Source organism: Oncorhynchus masou, chromosome 23 (genome assembly GCF_036934945.1).
Source record: "Oncorhynchus masou masou isolate Uvic2021 chromosome 23, UVic_Omas_1.1, whole genome shotgun sequence".
In the NCBI taxonomy this organism is placed as follows: domain Eukaryota; kingdom Metazoa; phylum Chordata; class Actinopteri; order Salmoniformes; family Salmonidae; genus Oncorhynchus; species Oncorhynchus masou.
This window is the reverse complement of record NC_088234.1, coordinates 49,848,301-49,866,999: the sequence shown is the minus strand read 5'-3', so window position 1 is coordinate 49,866,999 and position 18,699 is coordinate 49,848,301. Positions and strand designations below refer to the sequence as shown.

The window sequence follows — 18,699 nt, the reverse complement described above, 5'->3', positions numbered from 1 at the left end:
GCTATTGTAGCCTTTATTTATGGATTTAAACTTTTTTTTTAAACAAAATCAGCTTTAAAAAACATATTTCTCAGTTTATTTGATCATTTTTGAGATACAAAAACAAGAAGTGATGAAAAGAACTGATTACTTCTTTTTTTTTAAAGTTACAATCTTTATTTAACTAGACAAGTCAGTTAAGAACAAATTCTTATTTACAATAATGGCCTACCAAAAGGCAAAAGGCCTCCTGCGGGACCAGGGGGTGGGATTAAAAATTAAATAAAAATATAGGACAAAACACACATCAAGTCAAGAGAGACACCGCAACACTACATAAAGAGACACCTAAGACAGCAACATAGCATGGCAGCAACACAAAACACGGTACAAACATTATTGGGCACAGACAACAGAAGAAAGAGCAAGAAGGTAGAGACAACAATACATCACGTGAAGCAGTCACACCTGTTGTTGCTTTAAAACAAATGATTAGGCTAATAATAAATAAATAATCTTTATTATTTTTAAACTGGATTAATATCATACATTGAAAATTCCATCACATTTACATTATATATTATTATTATTATTTAAAAACTTCCCATTGTTCACCCCCTCCTCCTTTCGTTTTGATGGTTCTTCTCCTTTTCATTTGCATTCTAATTTGTTTAAAAACTTATTCACCAGGTGTTGGAACTGGTTCGGTGAACAAAACCGAAAACCGGAAAATATTTACATTTAGTTAAGGATACTATAGTTATCACATTTCACATTGGATTATTAACTACATAAAGGTAAAATTTGTTTTTAATTTGTGTGCCACTCCGCACACACAAGCTTGTTAGCTAGCTAGCTTCTCCGGTCCAGGGTTAATCCAACTCTGAAGTTCAAAGACATTCAAAGTTCCTCCATAGAAGCTGCTCATGCGTAGGTATAATTCTGTGGGCCTAATTCAGATAATGCATGTCATCACAAAATCCCCAGCACTTCAAGCCAGGCCTCCTCATTCACTCTATCCCAACCTGCAAAATGTTAGTTGCATCTCGTGCTCTACACTTGTCTTTCCATCACGAATACAAACAACTCACTGAGCTACAGCTTGCCTGCTCCATAGCAAGCTGCCATATCTGCACTGCATAATTCATTAGGTAATTTAATGTTGAGCTAAATGTTTTTAAAAAACGGATGATTTCAGAGGTTTAAAAAGGAACAGAAAGGAATGATAAACAGGTATTTTTGGGGGGTTTGAGCCGGTTCAGAACATTATTTGGCTGGTCAGAACAGTGGGACGGATGGTTCTGTTCAGAACTAAACGACTGGAAAATAACTTTGGTTCCAACCCCTGGCCTTTACCTTTTATTTTCAGAGCATCAGTTAAGAAAATATTACTCAAATACTTTCACAAGAACATTATGAAACCTTAGCTCATGTCATCAAAACCTGCCTGAGCTATTTTGAAACCAAACCACGCTAGAATTATATTATCCCTCAACCTTAATGTACTGTACAAGTACAACTACTGCTGGGTAAATAATATTGATGCAGGTAAGTGGATCTACAGTTGGTTCATTCTGACCCTCTGATGGCTTCAGAATGGCTCCAGTTGCTCATGATCCTCACTGTATAAATGGAAACCATAAGGACAGATGAGCTGCTGCAATAATAGTTCTGACTGAGAGGGTGTCAACCCGACACCCTGGGAAAGCCAGGGGCATGTCTCCACTCCCGTTGCCCATTGAGGGGGCCTGCTGAGCGGGCAGGCTGGGCCAGGGGAGAGGGGGTCCTCTAGAGCAACAACCTGGTGTTAGGAATTGGGGTGTTGGCAGCCAATCAAAATAGCACATCGTCAGACACCGTCAGAGAGAGGTGAGGGAGAGGGGGAGGTAAAGGAAAATGGAGAGTGGGAGAGAGTGGGAGAGGGAGAGGGAGAGGGAGAGAGAGTGGGAGAGAGAGAGAGAGAGAGAGAAGAGGTAGTAAAAAAGAGAGTGAGAGGTGGTGAGTGAGGGAGAGGGGGGAGGAGAGGGAGAGGGGGAAGGAGAGGGAGAGAGCACCATTAGGGTGGCCAAATTAGTAAGCAGAGACACGTTGCTGGTGCGAGAGTGAGTAACTGGACAGCTGTAACAAAAAACACATCCCCCTAAACTGTACTCCCTGACCTCTCACTGAGTAAACAGAATCCCCTGAAGCACCACAGAGCCTCACAGCAGTAGGCTGTGGACTGACAGAGACTGACAGCGAAAACACCTGCCTGGTCAGGCAGATAACCACAGTACTGTAGTATCCACAGGTCTTGCCCTGTGAGAGTATGTCAACGATCGGGCTAGAACAACATAGAGGAGGTCCATGCTCTGGATCTGGATCTAAGAACCTGGAAGGCTCAGATATACAGTATATTCTTACAATATATGTCTATGTTTACGATTGTTGTAGTGTATGCATTCGCTATGTACACTGTTTACAACAGCCATGTCCTGAACAAAATAGAAAGAACGTTTTATAAAGGATTGTGTAAGAAAACACAAGTCTACATAGAGATTTCTATAGAGATATAGATAAATCAGATTCTATTCATCACATGCTTCATAAACAACAGGTGTGGACTAACAATGAAATTCTTACTTACGGGCCCTTACCAATAATGCAGAGAGAAAGAAAATAGAGAAGTAATAGAAAAGTAAAATGCTATTACATTCACTCCGTTGCACCCATTATTAGAAGCCTTCCTCCACTTATCAGCCTCCACTGCTATATACAAGGAGTACCAGTACAGAGTCGATGTGCAGGGGTACGAGGTAATTGAGGTAGACATGAACATACAGTGCCTTGCGAAAGTATTCGGCCCCCTGAAACTTTGCGACCTTTTGCCACATTTCAGGCTTCAAACATAAAGATATAAAACTGTATTTTTTTTGTGAAGAATCAACAACAAGTGGGACACAATCATGAAGTGGAACGACATTTATTGGATATTTCAAACTTTTTTAACAAATCAAAAACTGAAAAATTGGGCGTGCAAAATTATTCAGCCCCTTTACTTTCAGTGCAGCAAACTCTCTCCAGAAGTTCAGTGAGGATCTCTGAATGATCCAATGTTGACCTAAATGACTATTGATGATAAATACAATCCACCTGTGTGTAATCAAGTCTCCGTATAAATGTACCTGCACTGTGATAGTCTCAGAGGTCCGTTAAAAGAGCAGAGAGCATCATGAAGAACAAGGAACACACCAGGCAGGTCCGAGATACTGTTGTGAAGAAGTTTAAAGCCGGATTTGGATACAAAAAGATTTCCCAAGCTTTAAACATCCCAAGGAGCACTGTGCAAGCGATAATATTGAAATGGAAGGAGTATCAGACCACTGCAAATCTACCAAGACCTGGCCGTCCCTCTAAACTTTCAGCTCATACAAGGAGAAGACTGATCAGAGATGCAGCCAAGAGGCCCATGATCACTCTGGATGAACTGCAGAGATCTACAGCTGAGGTGGGAGACTCTGTCCATAGGACAACAATCAGTCGTATATTGCACAAATCTGGCCTTTATGGAAGAGTGGCAAGAAGAAAGCCATTTCTTAAAGATATCCATAAAAAGTGTTGTTTAAAGTTTGCCACAAGCCACCTGGGAGACACACCAAACATGTGGAAGAAGGTGCTCTGGTCAGATGAAACCAAAATTGAACTTTTTGGCAACAATGCAAAACGTTATGTTTGGCGTAAAAGCAACACAGCTCATCACCCTGAACACACCATACCCACTGTCAAACATGGTGGTGGCAGCATCATGGTTTGGGCCTGCTCTTGTTCAGCAGGGACAGGGAAGATGGTTAAAATTGATGGGAAGATGGATGGAGCCAAATACAGGACCATTCTGGAAGAAAACCTGATGGAGTCTGCAAAAGACCTGAGACTGGGACGGAGATTTGTCTTCCAACAAGACAATGACCCAAAACATAAAGCAAAATCTACAATGGAATGGTTCAAAAATAAACATATCCAGGTGTTAGAATGGCCAAGTCAAAGTCCAGACCTGAATCCAATCGAGAATCTGTGGAAAGAACTGAAAACTGCTGTTCACAAATGCTCTCCATCCAACCTTACTGAGCTCGAGCTGTTTTGCAAGGAGGAATGGGAAAAAATTTCAGTCTCTCGATGTGCAAAACTGATAGAGACATACCCCAAGTGATTTACAGCTGTAATCGCAGCAAAAGGTGGCGCTACAAAGTATTAACTTAAGGGGGCTGAATAATTTTGCAAGCCCAATTTTTCAGTTTTTGATTTGTTAAAAAGTTTGAAATATCCAATAAATGTCATTCCACTTCATGATTGTGTCCCACTTGTTGTTGATTCTTCACAAAAAAATACAGTTTTATATCTTTATGTTTGAAGCCTGAAATGTGGCAAAAGGTCGCAAAGTTCATGGGGGCCGAATACTTTCGCAAGGCACTGTATAACTAGAAATAAAGGGACAGATAATAAACAGTAGCAACATCGTATGCGGTGAGTCAAAGAAGTTAGTGCAACAAGGGTCAATGCAGATAGTCCGGGTAGCTATTTGATTAACTGTTTAATGAACTATTTAGCAGTGTTATGGCTTGGGGGTAGAAGCTGTTCAGCGTTCTGTTGTTTGCAGACTTGGTGCATCGGTATTGCTTGCCGTGGTAGCAGAGAGAACATGCTATGATAAGCACTCACCTGACGGCTCTGATGACAGCCTTCTGTGCAGCTGTTATGTCCTCCATGGTGACATCACAGTGGCAGCCCCTGTCGTCGAACGTGTCATCATTCCCCATTCCTGTGTCCACTGAGATACAGAAAGAGGGGCTGTGTCAAATTGACTTGTCTCTTATACTGCCATAGCCCGCTAGTCAGCTTCCAATTGGCTCTTTAAACCCCTTACCATTGCATCTCTTCCCCAGGTCATAATTACAAAAGAGAATGCATTCTAAATTAAAGGTGTCCATATAATTCATCCTTCCTTACAGACTTCAGCTCCAAGCTGAAACTCTACAATATAATATTTCAAAATAAGTTGGTAGCTTTCCATTTTCTCCTCAAATGAAAATTGGATCTCTAGGAATGGTCAATAATTGTCCACTCAGCTGTATGCATGATGGGCGAATGATATCATTTAGCCAATAATATGAGAGTAGTCCGTTTCTCAGGTCAGATTGATTTTTAATAGGATAAGTGTCCCGAAGAGCACAGATAAAGAGCATAGATATACAGGGGAGAGGCGGGGTGACAGAAACAGGGAACTGCTCTGCCAAGCTCTTCCCCCCCTCTATTAGAAGGTTACATACAGCTTGAATTCTCTGTTACAGTTGAGGTTTATACACTGAGCATACAAAACATTAAGGACACCTGCTCTTTCCATGACATAGACTGACCAGGTGAATCCAGGTGAAAGCGACGATCCCTTTTTGATGTCACTTGTTAAATGCACTTAAATAGTCAGGGGGCTGGAACATAATTCAAAATCATTTGTAGACTGCAAATTGACCTCTAGAAGCCCAAACAGATATGCTGGACTAAAATATGATCATTTCAAACCTTGCTTACATTTGTATGCAATCACGTATCTCTCTATTATGTGTGGGAATACTTGGGAACAGATTTCATCAATTAAAATCAATTGGAGCTGATTTCCTGGTGTTCAGTCTTTTATGTCCAACAATGAAAATTGAAAAAAAAGTTACAACCAAAATATGATTCTTTTTTGCTCAGAAAACTTGGGGTGCCAAATAGGTACGGGGGCACCGTCAGTGGAGTAGAGATGCCAAGCAGCCCGGGGTACTTTTGTGACACATGCAGACAGACGCAGACAGAAATTGCAACATGGTGAAGAGATGGGGTACACGTAATCATACACACACAGATAGAGGTGCAAAACACATACACAGACAGACATATACTGAGTGTACAAAACATTAAGAACACCTGCTGTTTTCATGACAGACTGACCAGGTGAATCCAGGTGAAAGCTATGATGCCTTATTGACATCACTTGTTAAATCTAACTTCAATCAGTGTAGATGGAGGGGAGGAGACAGGTTAAAAACCATTTATTGTCTATGTGTAAGGACAACCAGCCAACTTGACACAACTGTTGGAGGCATTGGAGTCAACATGGGCCAGCACACTTTCGGCACCTGGTAGAGTTCATGCCCCAACGAATTGAGGATGTTCTGAGGGCAGATGTCAGGGGTGCAACTAAATATTAGGAAGGTGTTCCTAATGTTTGGTATATAGTACTGGACTGGAACTCCACACGTCATGTTGGAGGATATTGCAACTTCTGTGGATTGCAAGTCTTGACTCATTAATCAACCCTTGTAAGAAAAAATATCACATACCGTATACACACGTATGTACACACGCATGCACACCCATTCATGTAACCCCCCCCCACACACACACACACAGGCACACATCCTCTCCACTCACCTTCGGATGGCGAGGTGCGTGATTGGCTCTTAAGGCGTAAGGAGGGTCTAAAGCGGGTGCGGTCATTGAAGCTCCAGCTCTTCTGCACCTTGGCAGGGCTACTGCGCGTCTCAGCGCCCGCCACATTGTTGCCCGGGGAACAACGGCGATCGTTGTTGATGGACGTCTGGCGGCTCTTCATGCTCTGGCCGCGAGGGCTTGCCATACGTACCCGCTCTTTAAAGCTCAACTTAGTACTAAAGAGAGAGACAGAAAGACAGAGAGAGAGAGAGAGAGAGAGAGAGCAAAGCCTCTTATTATCCATTCCCCCTGAGAGACATGTGTGCAGACAGAGTGTAGTCATAGTGTAGTGCACTGTCCTTTTCTCAAACATTACAAACATGCTGACCTCATCCACAATACACTCAGAGTACCCCATCTACTCTCTAAGACAGTGGTCCCTGGTCCCCTGGTCCCGAGGAGATATAGGGTGTGCAGGCTTTTGCTCCAGCCTAGCTGACTAAACTCCACGATTTACGAACAATGTTGTGTGTAATTGCAAGCTATTCTTTGGGTTCTGAAATCAACAGTTTATGATTAAAATGTTATGTGATGTCGGAGCTCCAATCCACCCAACTTCGTCGATGCTCAACTCAATCGTAAATTGCGGCGTTGAGTTTAATCAGCTAACGCCAGCCCAGCACTGAAGGAGCTGAATCAGCTGGGCAGAAACAAAAGCCTAAACTCTTTGAAAAGAAGTTGCTACCTAAAACCATAAAGGGTTATTCAATTGTCTCCATATGAGAACCCTCTGAAAAGTACTCTTGCTTCCTAGTGGAACCCACCACTAATACAAGATTAAACAGTGCCTTTGGAATGTATTCAGACCCCTTGGCTTTACCCACATTTTGTTACATTACAGCCTTATTCTTGGCTGTAATGTAACAATCAATCTACACACAATACCCCATAATGACAACGCAAAACCAGGTTTTTTGAAATTCTTGTAAATTTATAAAAAAATGAAACCGAAAATATTACATTTACATAAGTATTCAGACCCTTCACTCAGTACTTTGTTGAAGCAGGTTTCAGGTTGGATGAGGAGCGATGCTGCACAGCTATTTTCAGGTCTCTCCATAGATGTTTGATTGGGTTCAAGTCCGGGCACTGGCTGGGCCACACAAGGACATTCAGAAACTTGTCCCGATGCTAATTCTGTGTAGTCTAGGCTGTGTGCTTAGGGTCGTTGTCCTATTGGAAGGTGAACCTTCGACCCAATCTGAGGTCCTGAGCACTCTGGAGCAGGTTTTCATCAATAATCCTTTCATCTTTACCTCAAGCCTGACTCGTCTCCCAGTCCCTGCTGCTGAAAACATCACCACAGCATGATGCTGCCACCACCATGCTTCACCGTAGGGATGGTGCCAGGTTTCCTCGAGATGTGACGCTTGGCATTCAGGCCAAATAGTTCAATCTTGGTTTCATCAGATCTTGTTTCTCCTGGTCTCAGAGTCTTTAGGTGCCTTTTGGCAGATTCCAAGTGGGCTGTCATATGCCTTTTACTGAGGAGTGGCTTCCGTCTGGTCACTCTACCAGAAAGGCCTGAGTGGTGGAGTGCTGCAGAGATGGTTGTCCTTCTGGAAGGTTCTCCCATCTCCACAGGAACTCTGGAGCTCTATCAGAGTGAACATCGGTTCTTGATCACCTCCCTGACCAAGGCCCATCTCCCCCGATTGCTCAGTTTTGCCGGGTGGCCAGCTCTAGGAAGAGTCTTGATGGTTCCAAACTTCTTCCATTTAAGAATGATGGAGGCAACTGGGTTCTTGGGGACCTTCAATGCTGCATATATTTTTTGGTACCCTTCCCCAGATCTGGGCCTTGACACAATCCTGTCTTGGAGCTCGACAGACAATTCCTTCGACATCATGGCTTGGCTTTTGCTCTCACATGCACTGTGAACTTTGGGACCTTATATAGACAGGTGTGTGCCTTTCCAAATCATGTCCAATCAATTGAATTTACCACAGGTGGTCTACAATCATGTTGTAGAAACATCTCAATGATGATCAATGGAAACAGGATGCACCTGAGCTCAATTTCGAGTGTCATAGCAAAGGGTTTGAAAATAAGGTATTTCTGTTTATTATTTTTAAAACATGTTGCTTTGTCATTATGGGGTATTGTGTGTAGATTGATGAGGAAAAACATTTATTTAATACATTTTAGAATAAGGCTGTGACGTAACAAAATGTGAAAAATTGAAGGGGGCTGAATACTTTCCAATGGCACTGTATGTGGAACTATTTCACCACTAAAAGGATCTAAGTAGAACCCTTGCTATACCTGGAACCAAAAAGGGTTTTCCTATGGGGATAAACGAAGAACCCTTTTTTTCTAAGAGGGTAAACACCTTGTAGCGCTCCAGGACCTCTATAGTAGCTCTTGGGGACTACTGTTGTAGAGATCAAAGGCAGTAGTATGACACTGATCAGTGTTCCAAGACAAAGACAATAACCAGGGAACACCACAAGATCTACAATTTATACAGATGCATGGAAGCTCTCTTCTTACTTATACTGTAAGCTAGTATCTCAGTATCTCTAGGACACTTAGACCTGTATTGTGCCAGTGAGCCTGTGCTTAGACATACTGTAGCTTTATAGATGGGTGGGAGATGCAGACAGCCTCTACCATAGACACACCCTAACCCCTGCCGTGACAACAAGAGAAGCATGCAATGCTGTGAACCAATCAGATGGAGTGACAGCAGGCCCAATGGTCAGGCTTGATTCTTCAGGCACCAATGATTAGTGAGCAAACTCCCAGTTAGTGAGCAAACTCCCAGCTCCCAAACTCCCAGTTAGTGAGCAAACTCCCAGCTCCCAAACTCCCAGAAAATTCAGGAGGGAATATTGTGCTCCAGTAACCATTAGGAAGTTATTCATGATAACAGGGACCTTGCCCAAGCCTAGGTAAAGGAAGATGCATCAATGCCGTGTGGGATGAGTGAGGTCAAAGGTCAGTCGGGGTGGTGGTGACAATTTTTTATGAGGACATGCAGTGGCACCATGCAACTAAGCCAAGAGACCTCAGCAGACAATTGTTAAGAGTTCTGATTTCTACACACAGAACTACTTCTGCTATATAAGGGGACCGGGATACAGTTATTTAGGGGTTGTGTCTGATAAGGGGGTCCAAGGGAGGTGGGGGTCGAAACCAACAGGCAACATGTAACAGGCAGCAGTCCCATTAGACAAGCAAAAGGCTAATACAATTATTTAATGGGGAGGTTCTCTCATCATCCTCCATGCACCTGGCAGTTAGTCAGCATTCCCAGAGATCATGTGACCAGGGAGGAGAGGATGCTGGGTAGTGGGTACTTCCTAAATGTCCGTGCGTAATACCTTCTGAAGCGCCTCCTATTACTATGACCCTTACTAGGGAGGTAGGGAGGAAGACAGATAGAGGAGGACGGGGTTAAAACACCAAGGAGTGGGGAAGGGAGGGACGAGAGACATCTGTACGGTCAATACTGTCAGAAGCAGCAGAGGTTGCTGAGGGGAGAACAGTTCATTATAATGGCTGGAACAGAGTACATGGAATGGCATCAAACACCTGGAAACCATGTGTTTAATGTATTGGATACCATTCCACTGATCCTGCTCCAGTCATTACCACAAGCCCATTCTCCCCAATTAAGGTGCCACCAACCTCCTGTGATCAGAACTATAAACTGCCGATTATACAGTATATCTCACATTCTATGGTTGATTATATACAGTAGCTCACACACCTTTAGCTGTAGGAGTTGCAATACAAACCATGAGATTCATTTATGGTGGTTGTGTCCTTACATTCTAGATAGTCAGAAGTCAGAAGTTTGTGAAAAGAGCAAAATAAGCAGACACACCCCAATTCTCATACTCTCACACATATAAACAGACCACCCACCCACCCAACCACTCACTTACACGCACGCACGCGCACATGCAGGCACACAAACACACACACACACAGTGTTTAGCTTTTTAGTGCCTGTTGAGTATATAAGTCAGTTTTACCAGACTAATTTGCTACTGTAAAGCAATTATAACATTACCTAAGTTCTCAACCGTTGATGTGAGCGATGCTTAGGAAAAATCCTATTATACAGCTAATTGTATTGTATACATTTTAGGGTATGAAAAGCTGGGCTATAATTATGATTCCAAAAGCTCTCGCCTAATTGACTAAACCACAACACAAGTTACTTGAGAAGCCAATGAAAGCATACAAAACCTCATGACTTCTAACAGCTTGGAGGATTAGCAGGGAATGACAGTTTGGTTGTGTGTGTGTGTGTGTGTGTGTGTGTGTATGTGTGTGTATGTGTGTGTGTGTGTGTGTGTGTGTGTGTGTGTGTGTGTGTGTGTGTGTGTGTGTGTGTGTGTGTGTGTGTGTGTGTGTGTGTGTGTGTGTGTGCGTGCGTGCGTGTGTGTATGCGTGCATGCGCATGTGTTGTGCATATGTCTCTCAACATAAAGTCCAAATTTAGCTGCACTGGCATGACACGAGGAATCCACCGTTGCTAAAGGAGCCCTGTATTGTAAAAACAATAACCTGAAATCATACTTAAAGTTACAGATCTCTCTGTCTCTCCCTCCTCCTCTCCTTGTCTCTCGGCCTGCCGACCGAGACTGGTGTTTGACAAGTTAAATAAATACCCTTGGAATGGAAAACGCGCGTCATGGTGCAGACATGGTACAGACGCTGGTTTGCACATAACACACACATATCGTAGAAACACACACACACACACACACACTCACACACTCACACACTCACACACTCACACACTCACACACTCACACACACACACACACACACACACACACACACACACACACACACACACACACACACACACACACACACACACACACACACACACACACACACACACAGTAAGCAAAGAATCACACTCAGATACTCTCTCAAACACGGCAGAGACAGAGAAAGGTGGTACTCCAGTCATGGTGGCTTGGAAAGCCAGGAGCCAAGAGAGACCATGGTGCTCTGAGAGACATAGGCTGCTACACTAGAGAGCCATTTCTCAAACCAGGATGGTGACTTTCATAGCACTGTTGTTCCCCTCTGACCAGGGACTGATTCTGACCAGGGACACCAGGTGAGTGCAAGCTCTGGCCAAACAGCGACTTTCAAAACAATTTGAAAACAAGGGTTCAGTTTCAACACGTTTATCAACCAGCATAGGTCTTCCTTTTAGAGTGAATGTGTTTGAATGAACCATTGCGTGATGTGTGTAGAGGCGAGAGCTACAAACCTGCTAATCGTCTCACCCTGTTCTTTCCTTTAGGTATTAGTGAGAAGAGAGGAGAGAGACAAGAGAGAGATATCAGTTGAGACAAGAAGAGATATTAGACGTTAATGACAGAGTCTACAGGGTCTCCCTACACCACACACAGGGACAGAGAGATGAAGAAGTCAGCCAGCTTCATACTTTAATGTCCTCCCTGTGTGTATCGCATGCGAGACATGATGTCAGAAGACAAACCGTCAGGCATAAAGAACACGAACCACTACAGTCAAAGCCTTGTGCAAGACCAATTTTGTCAACTAGTTTACGGAACATTGCAGCAGGCACACATGCAAGCAATAGCTGTGCCACTCAACTGGGCTTTGAAAACACCGGCAGACAGAGATAGAAGATAGAAAGGTGTGTGTCGCTGGGCAAAAACTGGTCAAATCAATGTTGTTTGCACGTCATTTCATCCCAAAAATTATATGTGATGACATTGCATTAATGTGGATATTGGTGATATTTTCTGTTTATTTCGCGTTGAATTCACATTAGTTGACAACTCAACCAAAGGTAATTCAAAGCAAGACGTTGAACTGACTTCTGTGCCCAGTGGGGTGTGTATTTGTGATTGAAAAAGCAGATGTTTGTGTTTGCGCCCACACTGGACGTAGACCTATAGGGTGTGTATGTGTATGTTTGTGTGAGAAAGAGCGAGCGAGCGATAAAGCAGGTCGTCCTGTGAATATTTCCAGGATACTCTCATGTGCCCTTAAACACACCCTAAAGTCTACAGAGAAAACATGGATGTCATTTCTGGACAACATAAGAGTGTTTGTACACTCTGTTTTACTTTCAATGTTTAAATGAATTAATTGAAAGCAAAGTATTTGTAAGTTGGTTCTTTGTGGGTGGGCGCCTGGAAATATTGGAATATTTGATGACTGTGGGCCTTAAAAAAAATGTCATATATGAAAGTATTGTAACCATACTAGTATCAAATTATAATAACAGCAAAATAAGTATAGGAAGGAATGTCAAAAGGAGTTGACGAGCTGATTAAAACTCAAGTAGGGAGAAATATCCACAAGAGACCAAACGCTAAAAAAACCTCGAGGAGCACAGAGACCAAATAGGAGCAGAGCAGCAGCCATACTTTAGTTGTTACCTACTTTGCAGGACTGCAGGTATGCAACGCCTTCAAATGAGGCTTCCAGGTAGCTATGGAAACCGAGTTCTCATCAGCAGCATAACTACGCCAGACACACTACGTGCAGAGTCAACAGAAAACAAAAGAATAACAGAGAGAGAGAGAGAGAGAGAGAGGGGAGGGAGAACGGGGGGATAATACAAAATAAAACAAGGCCAGAGGGAACGGAGGAGGGAGGAAGGGGGATTGGGGTAAGAAAGAAAGAAAGAAAGAGAAATAAAACAAAGAGAGTGATTAGTAAAACCGGTGGTGTCAAGGCATCATGGGGCGGAGGGAGGGGGGGATACATGCCTGAAGGGGGAGTGGGCGCCCTGGTAGTGCTGCCACGTGGCACTGAGGTAGGTACGGGCACCGTCGGTGGAGTAGAGACGCCAAGCAGCCTGGGATATGAGGTGACACGCATAGAGAGACATACATAGACGGGAGCAATGGCAACATGGTGAGGAGATAGGGTACACGTAATCATACACACATGGATAGAGGTGCACAACACATACACAGACAGACACACATACCAAGAGTGTACAAAACATTAAGAACACCTGCTTTTCCTCATGGATTCACCTGGTGAATCCAGGTAAAAGCCATGATCCCTTATTGATATCACTTCTTAAATCTAACTTCAATCAGTGTCGATGAATGGGAGGGGACAGTTTAACAGAGGATTTTTAAGCCTTGACACAATTGAGACATGGATTGTGTATGTGTGCCACTCAGGCTGAATGGGCAAGATATTTAAGTGCCTTTGAACGGGGTGTGGTAGACGCACCAGTTTGTGATGAGTACTGCATCGCTGCTGGATGTTTCACGGTCAACAGTTTCCTGTGTGTATCAAGAATGGTCCACCACCCAAAGGACATTCAGCCAACTTGACACAACTGTGGGAAGCATTGGAGTCAACATGGGCCAGCATCTCTGTGGAACGCTTTTGCCATATTGGTCCATGCTTTGAGGCTGTTTTGAGGGCAAAAGGGGGGAAGGTGTTCCTAATGTTTTGTACACTCAGTGTATATACAAAGCGAAAGACCAGGGGCTAACAAACAACAGAGATAACACATTCCTGCCGACTGCAGATGTAAGTCCATCTGTCGAGAGAAAATATCTGGTCAGATGAAGAAGTGTTGAGGTCCTTATCAACTCAGCCATACTATACAGAAATGATGAATGGAGCAAATGGAGTTGCCTGTTTGCCTTAAAGCGGTGGAGCTAAATTGAATACATGAATCAAACGAGTAGCCTAATCGTTTTCTTTTCTGCTTGATGTTAAAATCTCTTGAAAAACAAGATCTGTGTGTGTTTTGTGTGTGTTTTTGAGTTCATTGTGTATGTTGTGTTGATGGGGTATTGTAATAGTCCAGGTCTAGTCTGATAGGATGAGCTATTGCGTAGAGGGAAATCCACCCTGGGCTCTAGTGGAAACAGCTCATAAATATCACCTCTGTATTTCCTTTGGACCTGAGAGAGGACAAAGAGTCTCAGCCACGATTAGGTATCGACGACACACACTAACACACACACGTGCATGTTTCTACACACACGCATACACATACAGTACCAGTCAGAAGTTTGGACACAGCTACTCATTCAAGGGTTTTTCTTATTTTTACTATTTTCTACATTGTAGAATAATAGTGAAGACATCAAAACTATGACATAATACATATGGAAACATGTAGTAACCAAAAAAGTGTTAAACATATCAAAAACTATTTTATATTTGAGATTCTTCAAAGTAGCCAGCCTTTGCCTTGATGACAGCTTTGCACATTCTTGGCATTCTCTCAACCAGCTTCATGAGGTCGTCACCTGGAATGCATTTCAATTAACATGTGTGCCTTGTTAAAAGTTAATTTGTGGAATTTCTTTCCTTCTTTATGCATTTGAGCCATTCAGTCGAGTTGTGACAAGGTAGGAGTGGTATACAGAAGACAACCCTATTTGGTAAAGCTGTAATCAAGGCAAGGGGTGGCTACTTTGAAGAATCTCAAATATAAAATGTATTTTAATTTGTTTAACACCTTTTTGGTTACTACATGATTCCATATGTGTTCTTTTATAGTTTTGATGTCTTCACTATTATTATTGATTGGTACTGTATATAAACACACACACTCTGATACAAAGACAAGCGGGCATGTTCACTTTCTCACACACACACACACACACACACACACACACACACACACACACACACACACACACACACACACACACACACACACACACACACACACACAGTTCAGTGGTAGCAGGTGGCACTGTAAATGGGGATGATGGAATCATAGTAATGTTTAGAACAAAATTAATGGAATGATATGGAATGGTTTTTCATGCATTTGATACCATTCCATTCACTCCAATCCTTCCACCATTATCAGCCTTCCTCCCCTCACCAGCCTCCAATGGAACAGTTATAGCATGTCTGGTGATAAACTTGATAGTGTGTGTTGTGTACCTGGATGAGGCTGGCTGCTGGGTTCCTCCTCTTCTCAAAGTGTTTTTGTCTGTGCTGCTCCTGTACCTTCAGGGCAAAGCCTGAGCCCAGGATACCCTGTACACACACACACACACGATGGACTGAATCTGTGGGTCTTGACACTGCGTTTGGTGAATTAACTTCAAACTGTGTGTGTGTGTGTGTCTGTGTGGTTGTCTGTGTCTCACGGCAGGCAGGGCGAAGAAGGAGATCCCCATCAGAGCAAAGCCAGCTGAGATCAGACGACCCGTCCACGTCTGAGGAGTCTTGTCTCCGTAGCCGATGGTTGTCAGAGTGATCTAGATACACGCATCATCATCACAGAGTTCAGAAGTCACAATACAATTGTTACACTGTACCTCCCACAGCCCCACAAGATGCACAGAAAAACTGAATTATCCATTACTCTAGGCCAGTGTTTCCCAAATGACGTTTTGTAGTATTTATTCCATTTTCAAATCAGTCAATTCCTTCCTGAATAGAAATATCCACCCTATAGAGCCCTCCGGGACTAGGTTTGAATAACACTGCACTTTTGTGTCTTGTGTATTTCAGTGACCTCCTTTCTCTCCCTGTCCCTGTCTCCCCTTGCACATCTAATAGCCCAGTCTCCCCTGACAGACACTGTAAATTACATTAATTGATTGGGTAATTTTAGCAGGTCTGAAGCAGTGGGCATTCATTGTTTGTGTCGACATTGTATAAAGTCTGGTAAGTAGTGCCTGGGAAAGGAAACGGGAGGTGTTTGAAGACCAGCCAAGCATGACCTTGTAGCTCTGTTATGCCACATGGTCATTAAAGGATATGTTTGCTTTTTACAACAAAATGTGAATTTTTTTTGTAAATGTGATTGTGAAATGTGATGCGATTTCACTTGTTTTGGGAAACTTACCCCAACTTACCCTAAACTTACCCCAACCATTAATTTCCTCATCCTCGTTGTGCAGTACGTGGTCTCTGAAAATGGGGTCTCTGAAAAAACATGCACGAATGCTTGAAAAACAACCAAATATGTCCTTTTAGAAACCGAAACGCTGTCAGTATAGTGATGCAGGTCTTTAGCTGTTGTATACATGAAATTGTGTCATTCCGAAATGTATCCGCAACATTATTCCATTTTGTGAGACTCAAGACGTTTTCCCATATCCAGCTGTTCCATTCGCCGTGAAGCCTGTTTTCCACAGGTAACTGCCAAAATAAAGGCAACACCAACATAAAGTGTCTTAATAGGGTGTTGGGTCCCCATGAGCCACCAGAACAGCTTCAATGAGCCTTGGCATAGATTCTACAAGTGTCTGGAACTTCCTGTGTGGAAGCACCTGCTTTCAATATACTTTGTATCCCTCACTTACTCGTGTTTCTTTTATTTTGGCAGTTACATGCAGAACGACAAACCGGTATCTCTCAAGTCACAACACAATGCAATATAATGTTGCAGATAAAGTTCAGAATTACACTATTTCATGTGTACAACTTATAAGACCTGCATCACTATACTGAGAGCTTTTCCATTTCTAAAAGGACGTATTCGGGTGTTATTGGAGCCTTTGTTCATTTTTTTTTCAGAGCTCCCATACTACACAAACAGGATGGTTGGTAAAAGGAATCCCTGGTTGGGTGTACGTTTCTCCAATACAAGTGAAATCGCATTTCTGGACCCTTCGATAATGTGCTATTTACATTTTTTTTGTTTAGTTGATTTTGTTGTATTTTTAAAAATCTTAAAGTCATATTATAGACTGGTCGGCAAGTCCAGTAATGATATTAAAGCTACTCTTTCTCTTTGTCTTTCAGAGATGGGCTGGTCAGGTTGTTTTCTTGTAGCTGCTGATTAAACTTCAAGTCCTGTGAATATCAATATGGCTACATAGAAACATCTTGATCAAACTACAAATCATTGTGTGTATGTGAGGAGTGTGCACGTGTGTTTGTATGGTGTATGCATGGGCCAGTGTGTGTGCGTGTGTGTGCGTGTGTGTGCGTGTGTGTGCGTGTGTGTGCGTGTGTGTTCGTGTGTGTGTGTGTGTGTGTGTGTGTGTGTGTGTGTGTGTGTGTGTGTGTGTGTGTGTGTGTAGACTCACCGTGCCCCACCACAGAGCATCAGCATAGGTGGCAAAGTCTTTGTTGAACTCCTTCTCCACAAGATAGACCAGGAACGAAGAGAAGATAAGCACCAGGAACCCAATGTACCAAGCTGTCACCAACTCCTATAGGGAATCAATGTATTATTTGTGTAAACAAATATATCCAATCTCACTGTATTTGTTGTGTCAACCAGTTCCTAAATCCCTAAAGATCAAGTTGAGGTGACAGTGAAGAAAACATTCACTAGCAAGAAAGCTTGAGAGGAACCAAACACTAGGGAGCTCATCCTCCTATTTTTTTGTAGGAGAACAGAGTACATAGGACTATGTAGGCCAGACTGTTGTCCATGCTGAGTTAGACTACAAACATGGTCGTACCTTACTGTGCGCGTAGACAACAGATCCCAGTAGTTTCCAGGTGCCCCCTCTGCGGTCCATGCGCACCATTCGCAGGATCTGCAGGAAGCGAAGGCTCCTCAATGCTGAGGTGGCAAAGATGTTACCTTGGCTACCCGCTGACACCACAGCAATGGAAGCTATGAGTACAATGATGTCTGGAAAGAGACAATGACAGGTAAAGGGGAATGGGGAAAAGTCACCAAAACCAACTTCAATACTATAGTAGTATTTACAGTCTTGTAAACTTCCATGAGAGCCTACCGATAATGTATTGCAGTGTGTATGAACGAAACAACACACGTGATACTATCACACAAAGGCGTAACTTTGTGTTGCATATTGGGGGGGAGGGGGGGGGGGTCAGGGTCAATGGCTTCCGGAGTCAGCACCCTTCTATGGGGTTCTGGGGGCATATCCCTCATGAGATTAAAAATAAATAAAAAATAGCTGTGAAATGAAGGGAAAATACATCTAATACATGAAATAGCCTGCCAATAATTTCTGTATTACTTTAAATTGTTAGTCTAACTCTAACAGTTCCGAAAGTAACCACGTTTGGCAATTTGTTTGTAGAATGACTGTGAGAAATTCTGTTCTTGGGCTTGATTGAACATTTGCTACGTTGCGTAACGGCTTGTACTGAACAACACATTTCCCCAAAACGTTCTTCATTGTTCTTGAAAAGACTTTGAGATAGCCTATGTTTGCTCACTTTGGTGGGTGTGACAGGATGTGGCTTGAAGTAGATGTCTTCACGGATCCAACAGACAGGAAATTCCGAGATCCGGCTCGAGCGGGTCCTACATTTTGAGTTTTGTCTCCG

At 42.9% G+C, this 18,699-nt stretch overlaps 1 protein-coding gene across 1 annotated transcript in view; it reads right to left on the bottom strand.

The window, feature by feature from the left end:
- Positions 1 to 18,699, bottom strand: part of kcnq5a (potassium voltage-gated channel, KQT-like subfamily, member 5a) — a 121,752-nt gene that overhangs the window by 13,256 nt on the left and 89,797 nt on the right. Inside the window, 8 exon segments of the mRNA XM_064932415.1 lie at positions 4,675 to 4,783; positions 6,427 to 6,662; positions 11,732 to 11,758; positions 12,880 to 12,974; positions 15,373 to 15,468; positions 15,582 to 15,692; positions 17,475 to 17,600; positions 17,856 to 18,031. Of these exon segments, the coding sequence (XP_064788487.1) occupies positions 4,675 to 4,783; positions 6,427 to 6,662; positions 11,732 to 11,758; positions 12,880 to 12,974; positions 15,373 to 15,468; positions 15,582 to 15,692; positions 17,475 to 17,600; positions 17,856 to 18,031 (976 nt within the window).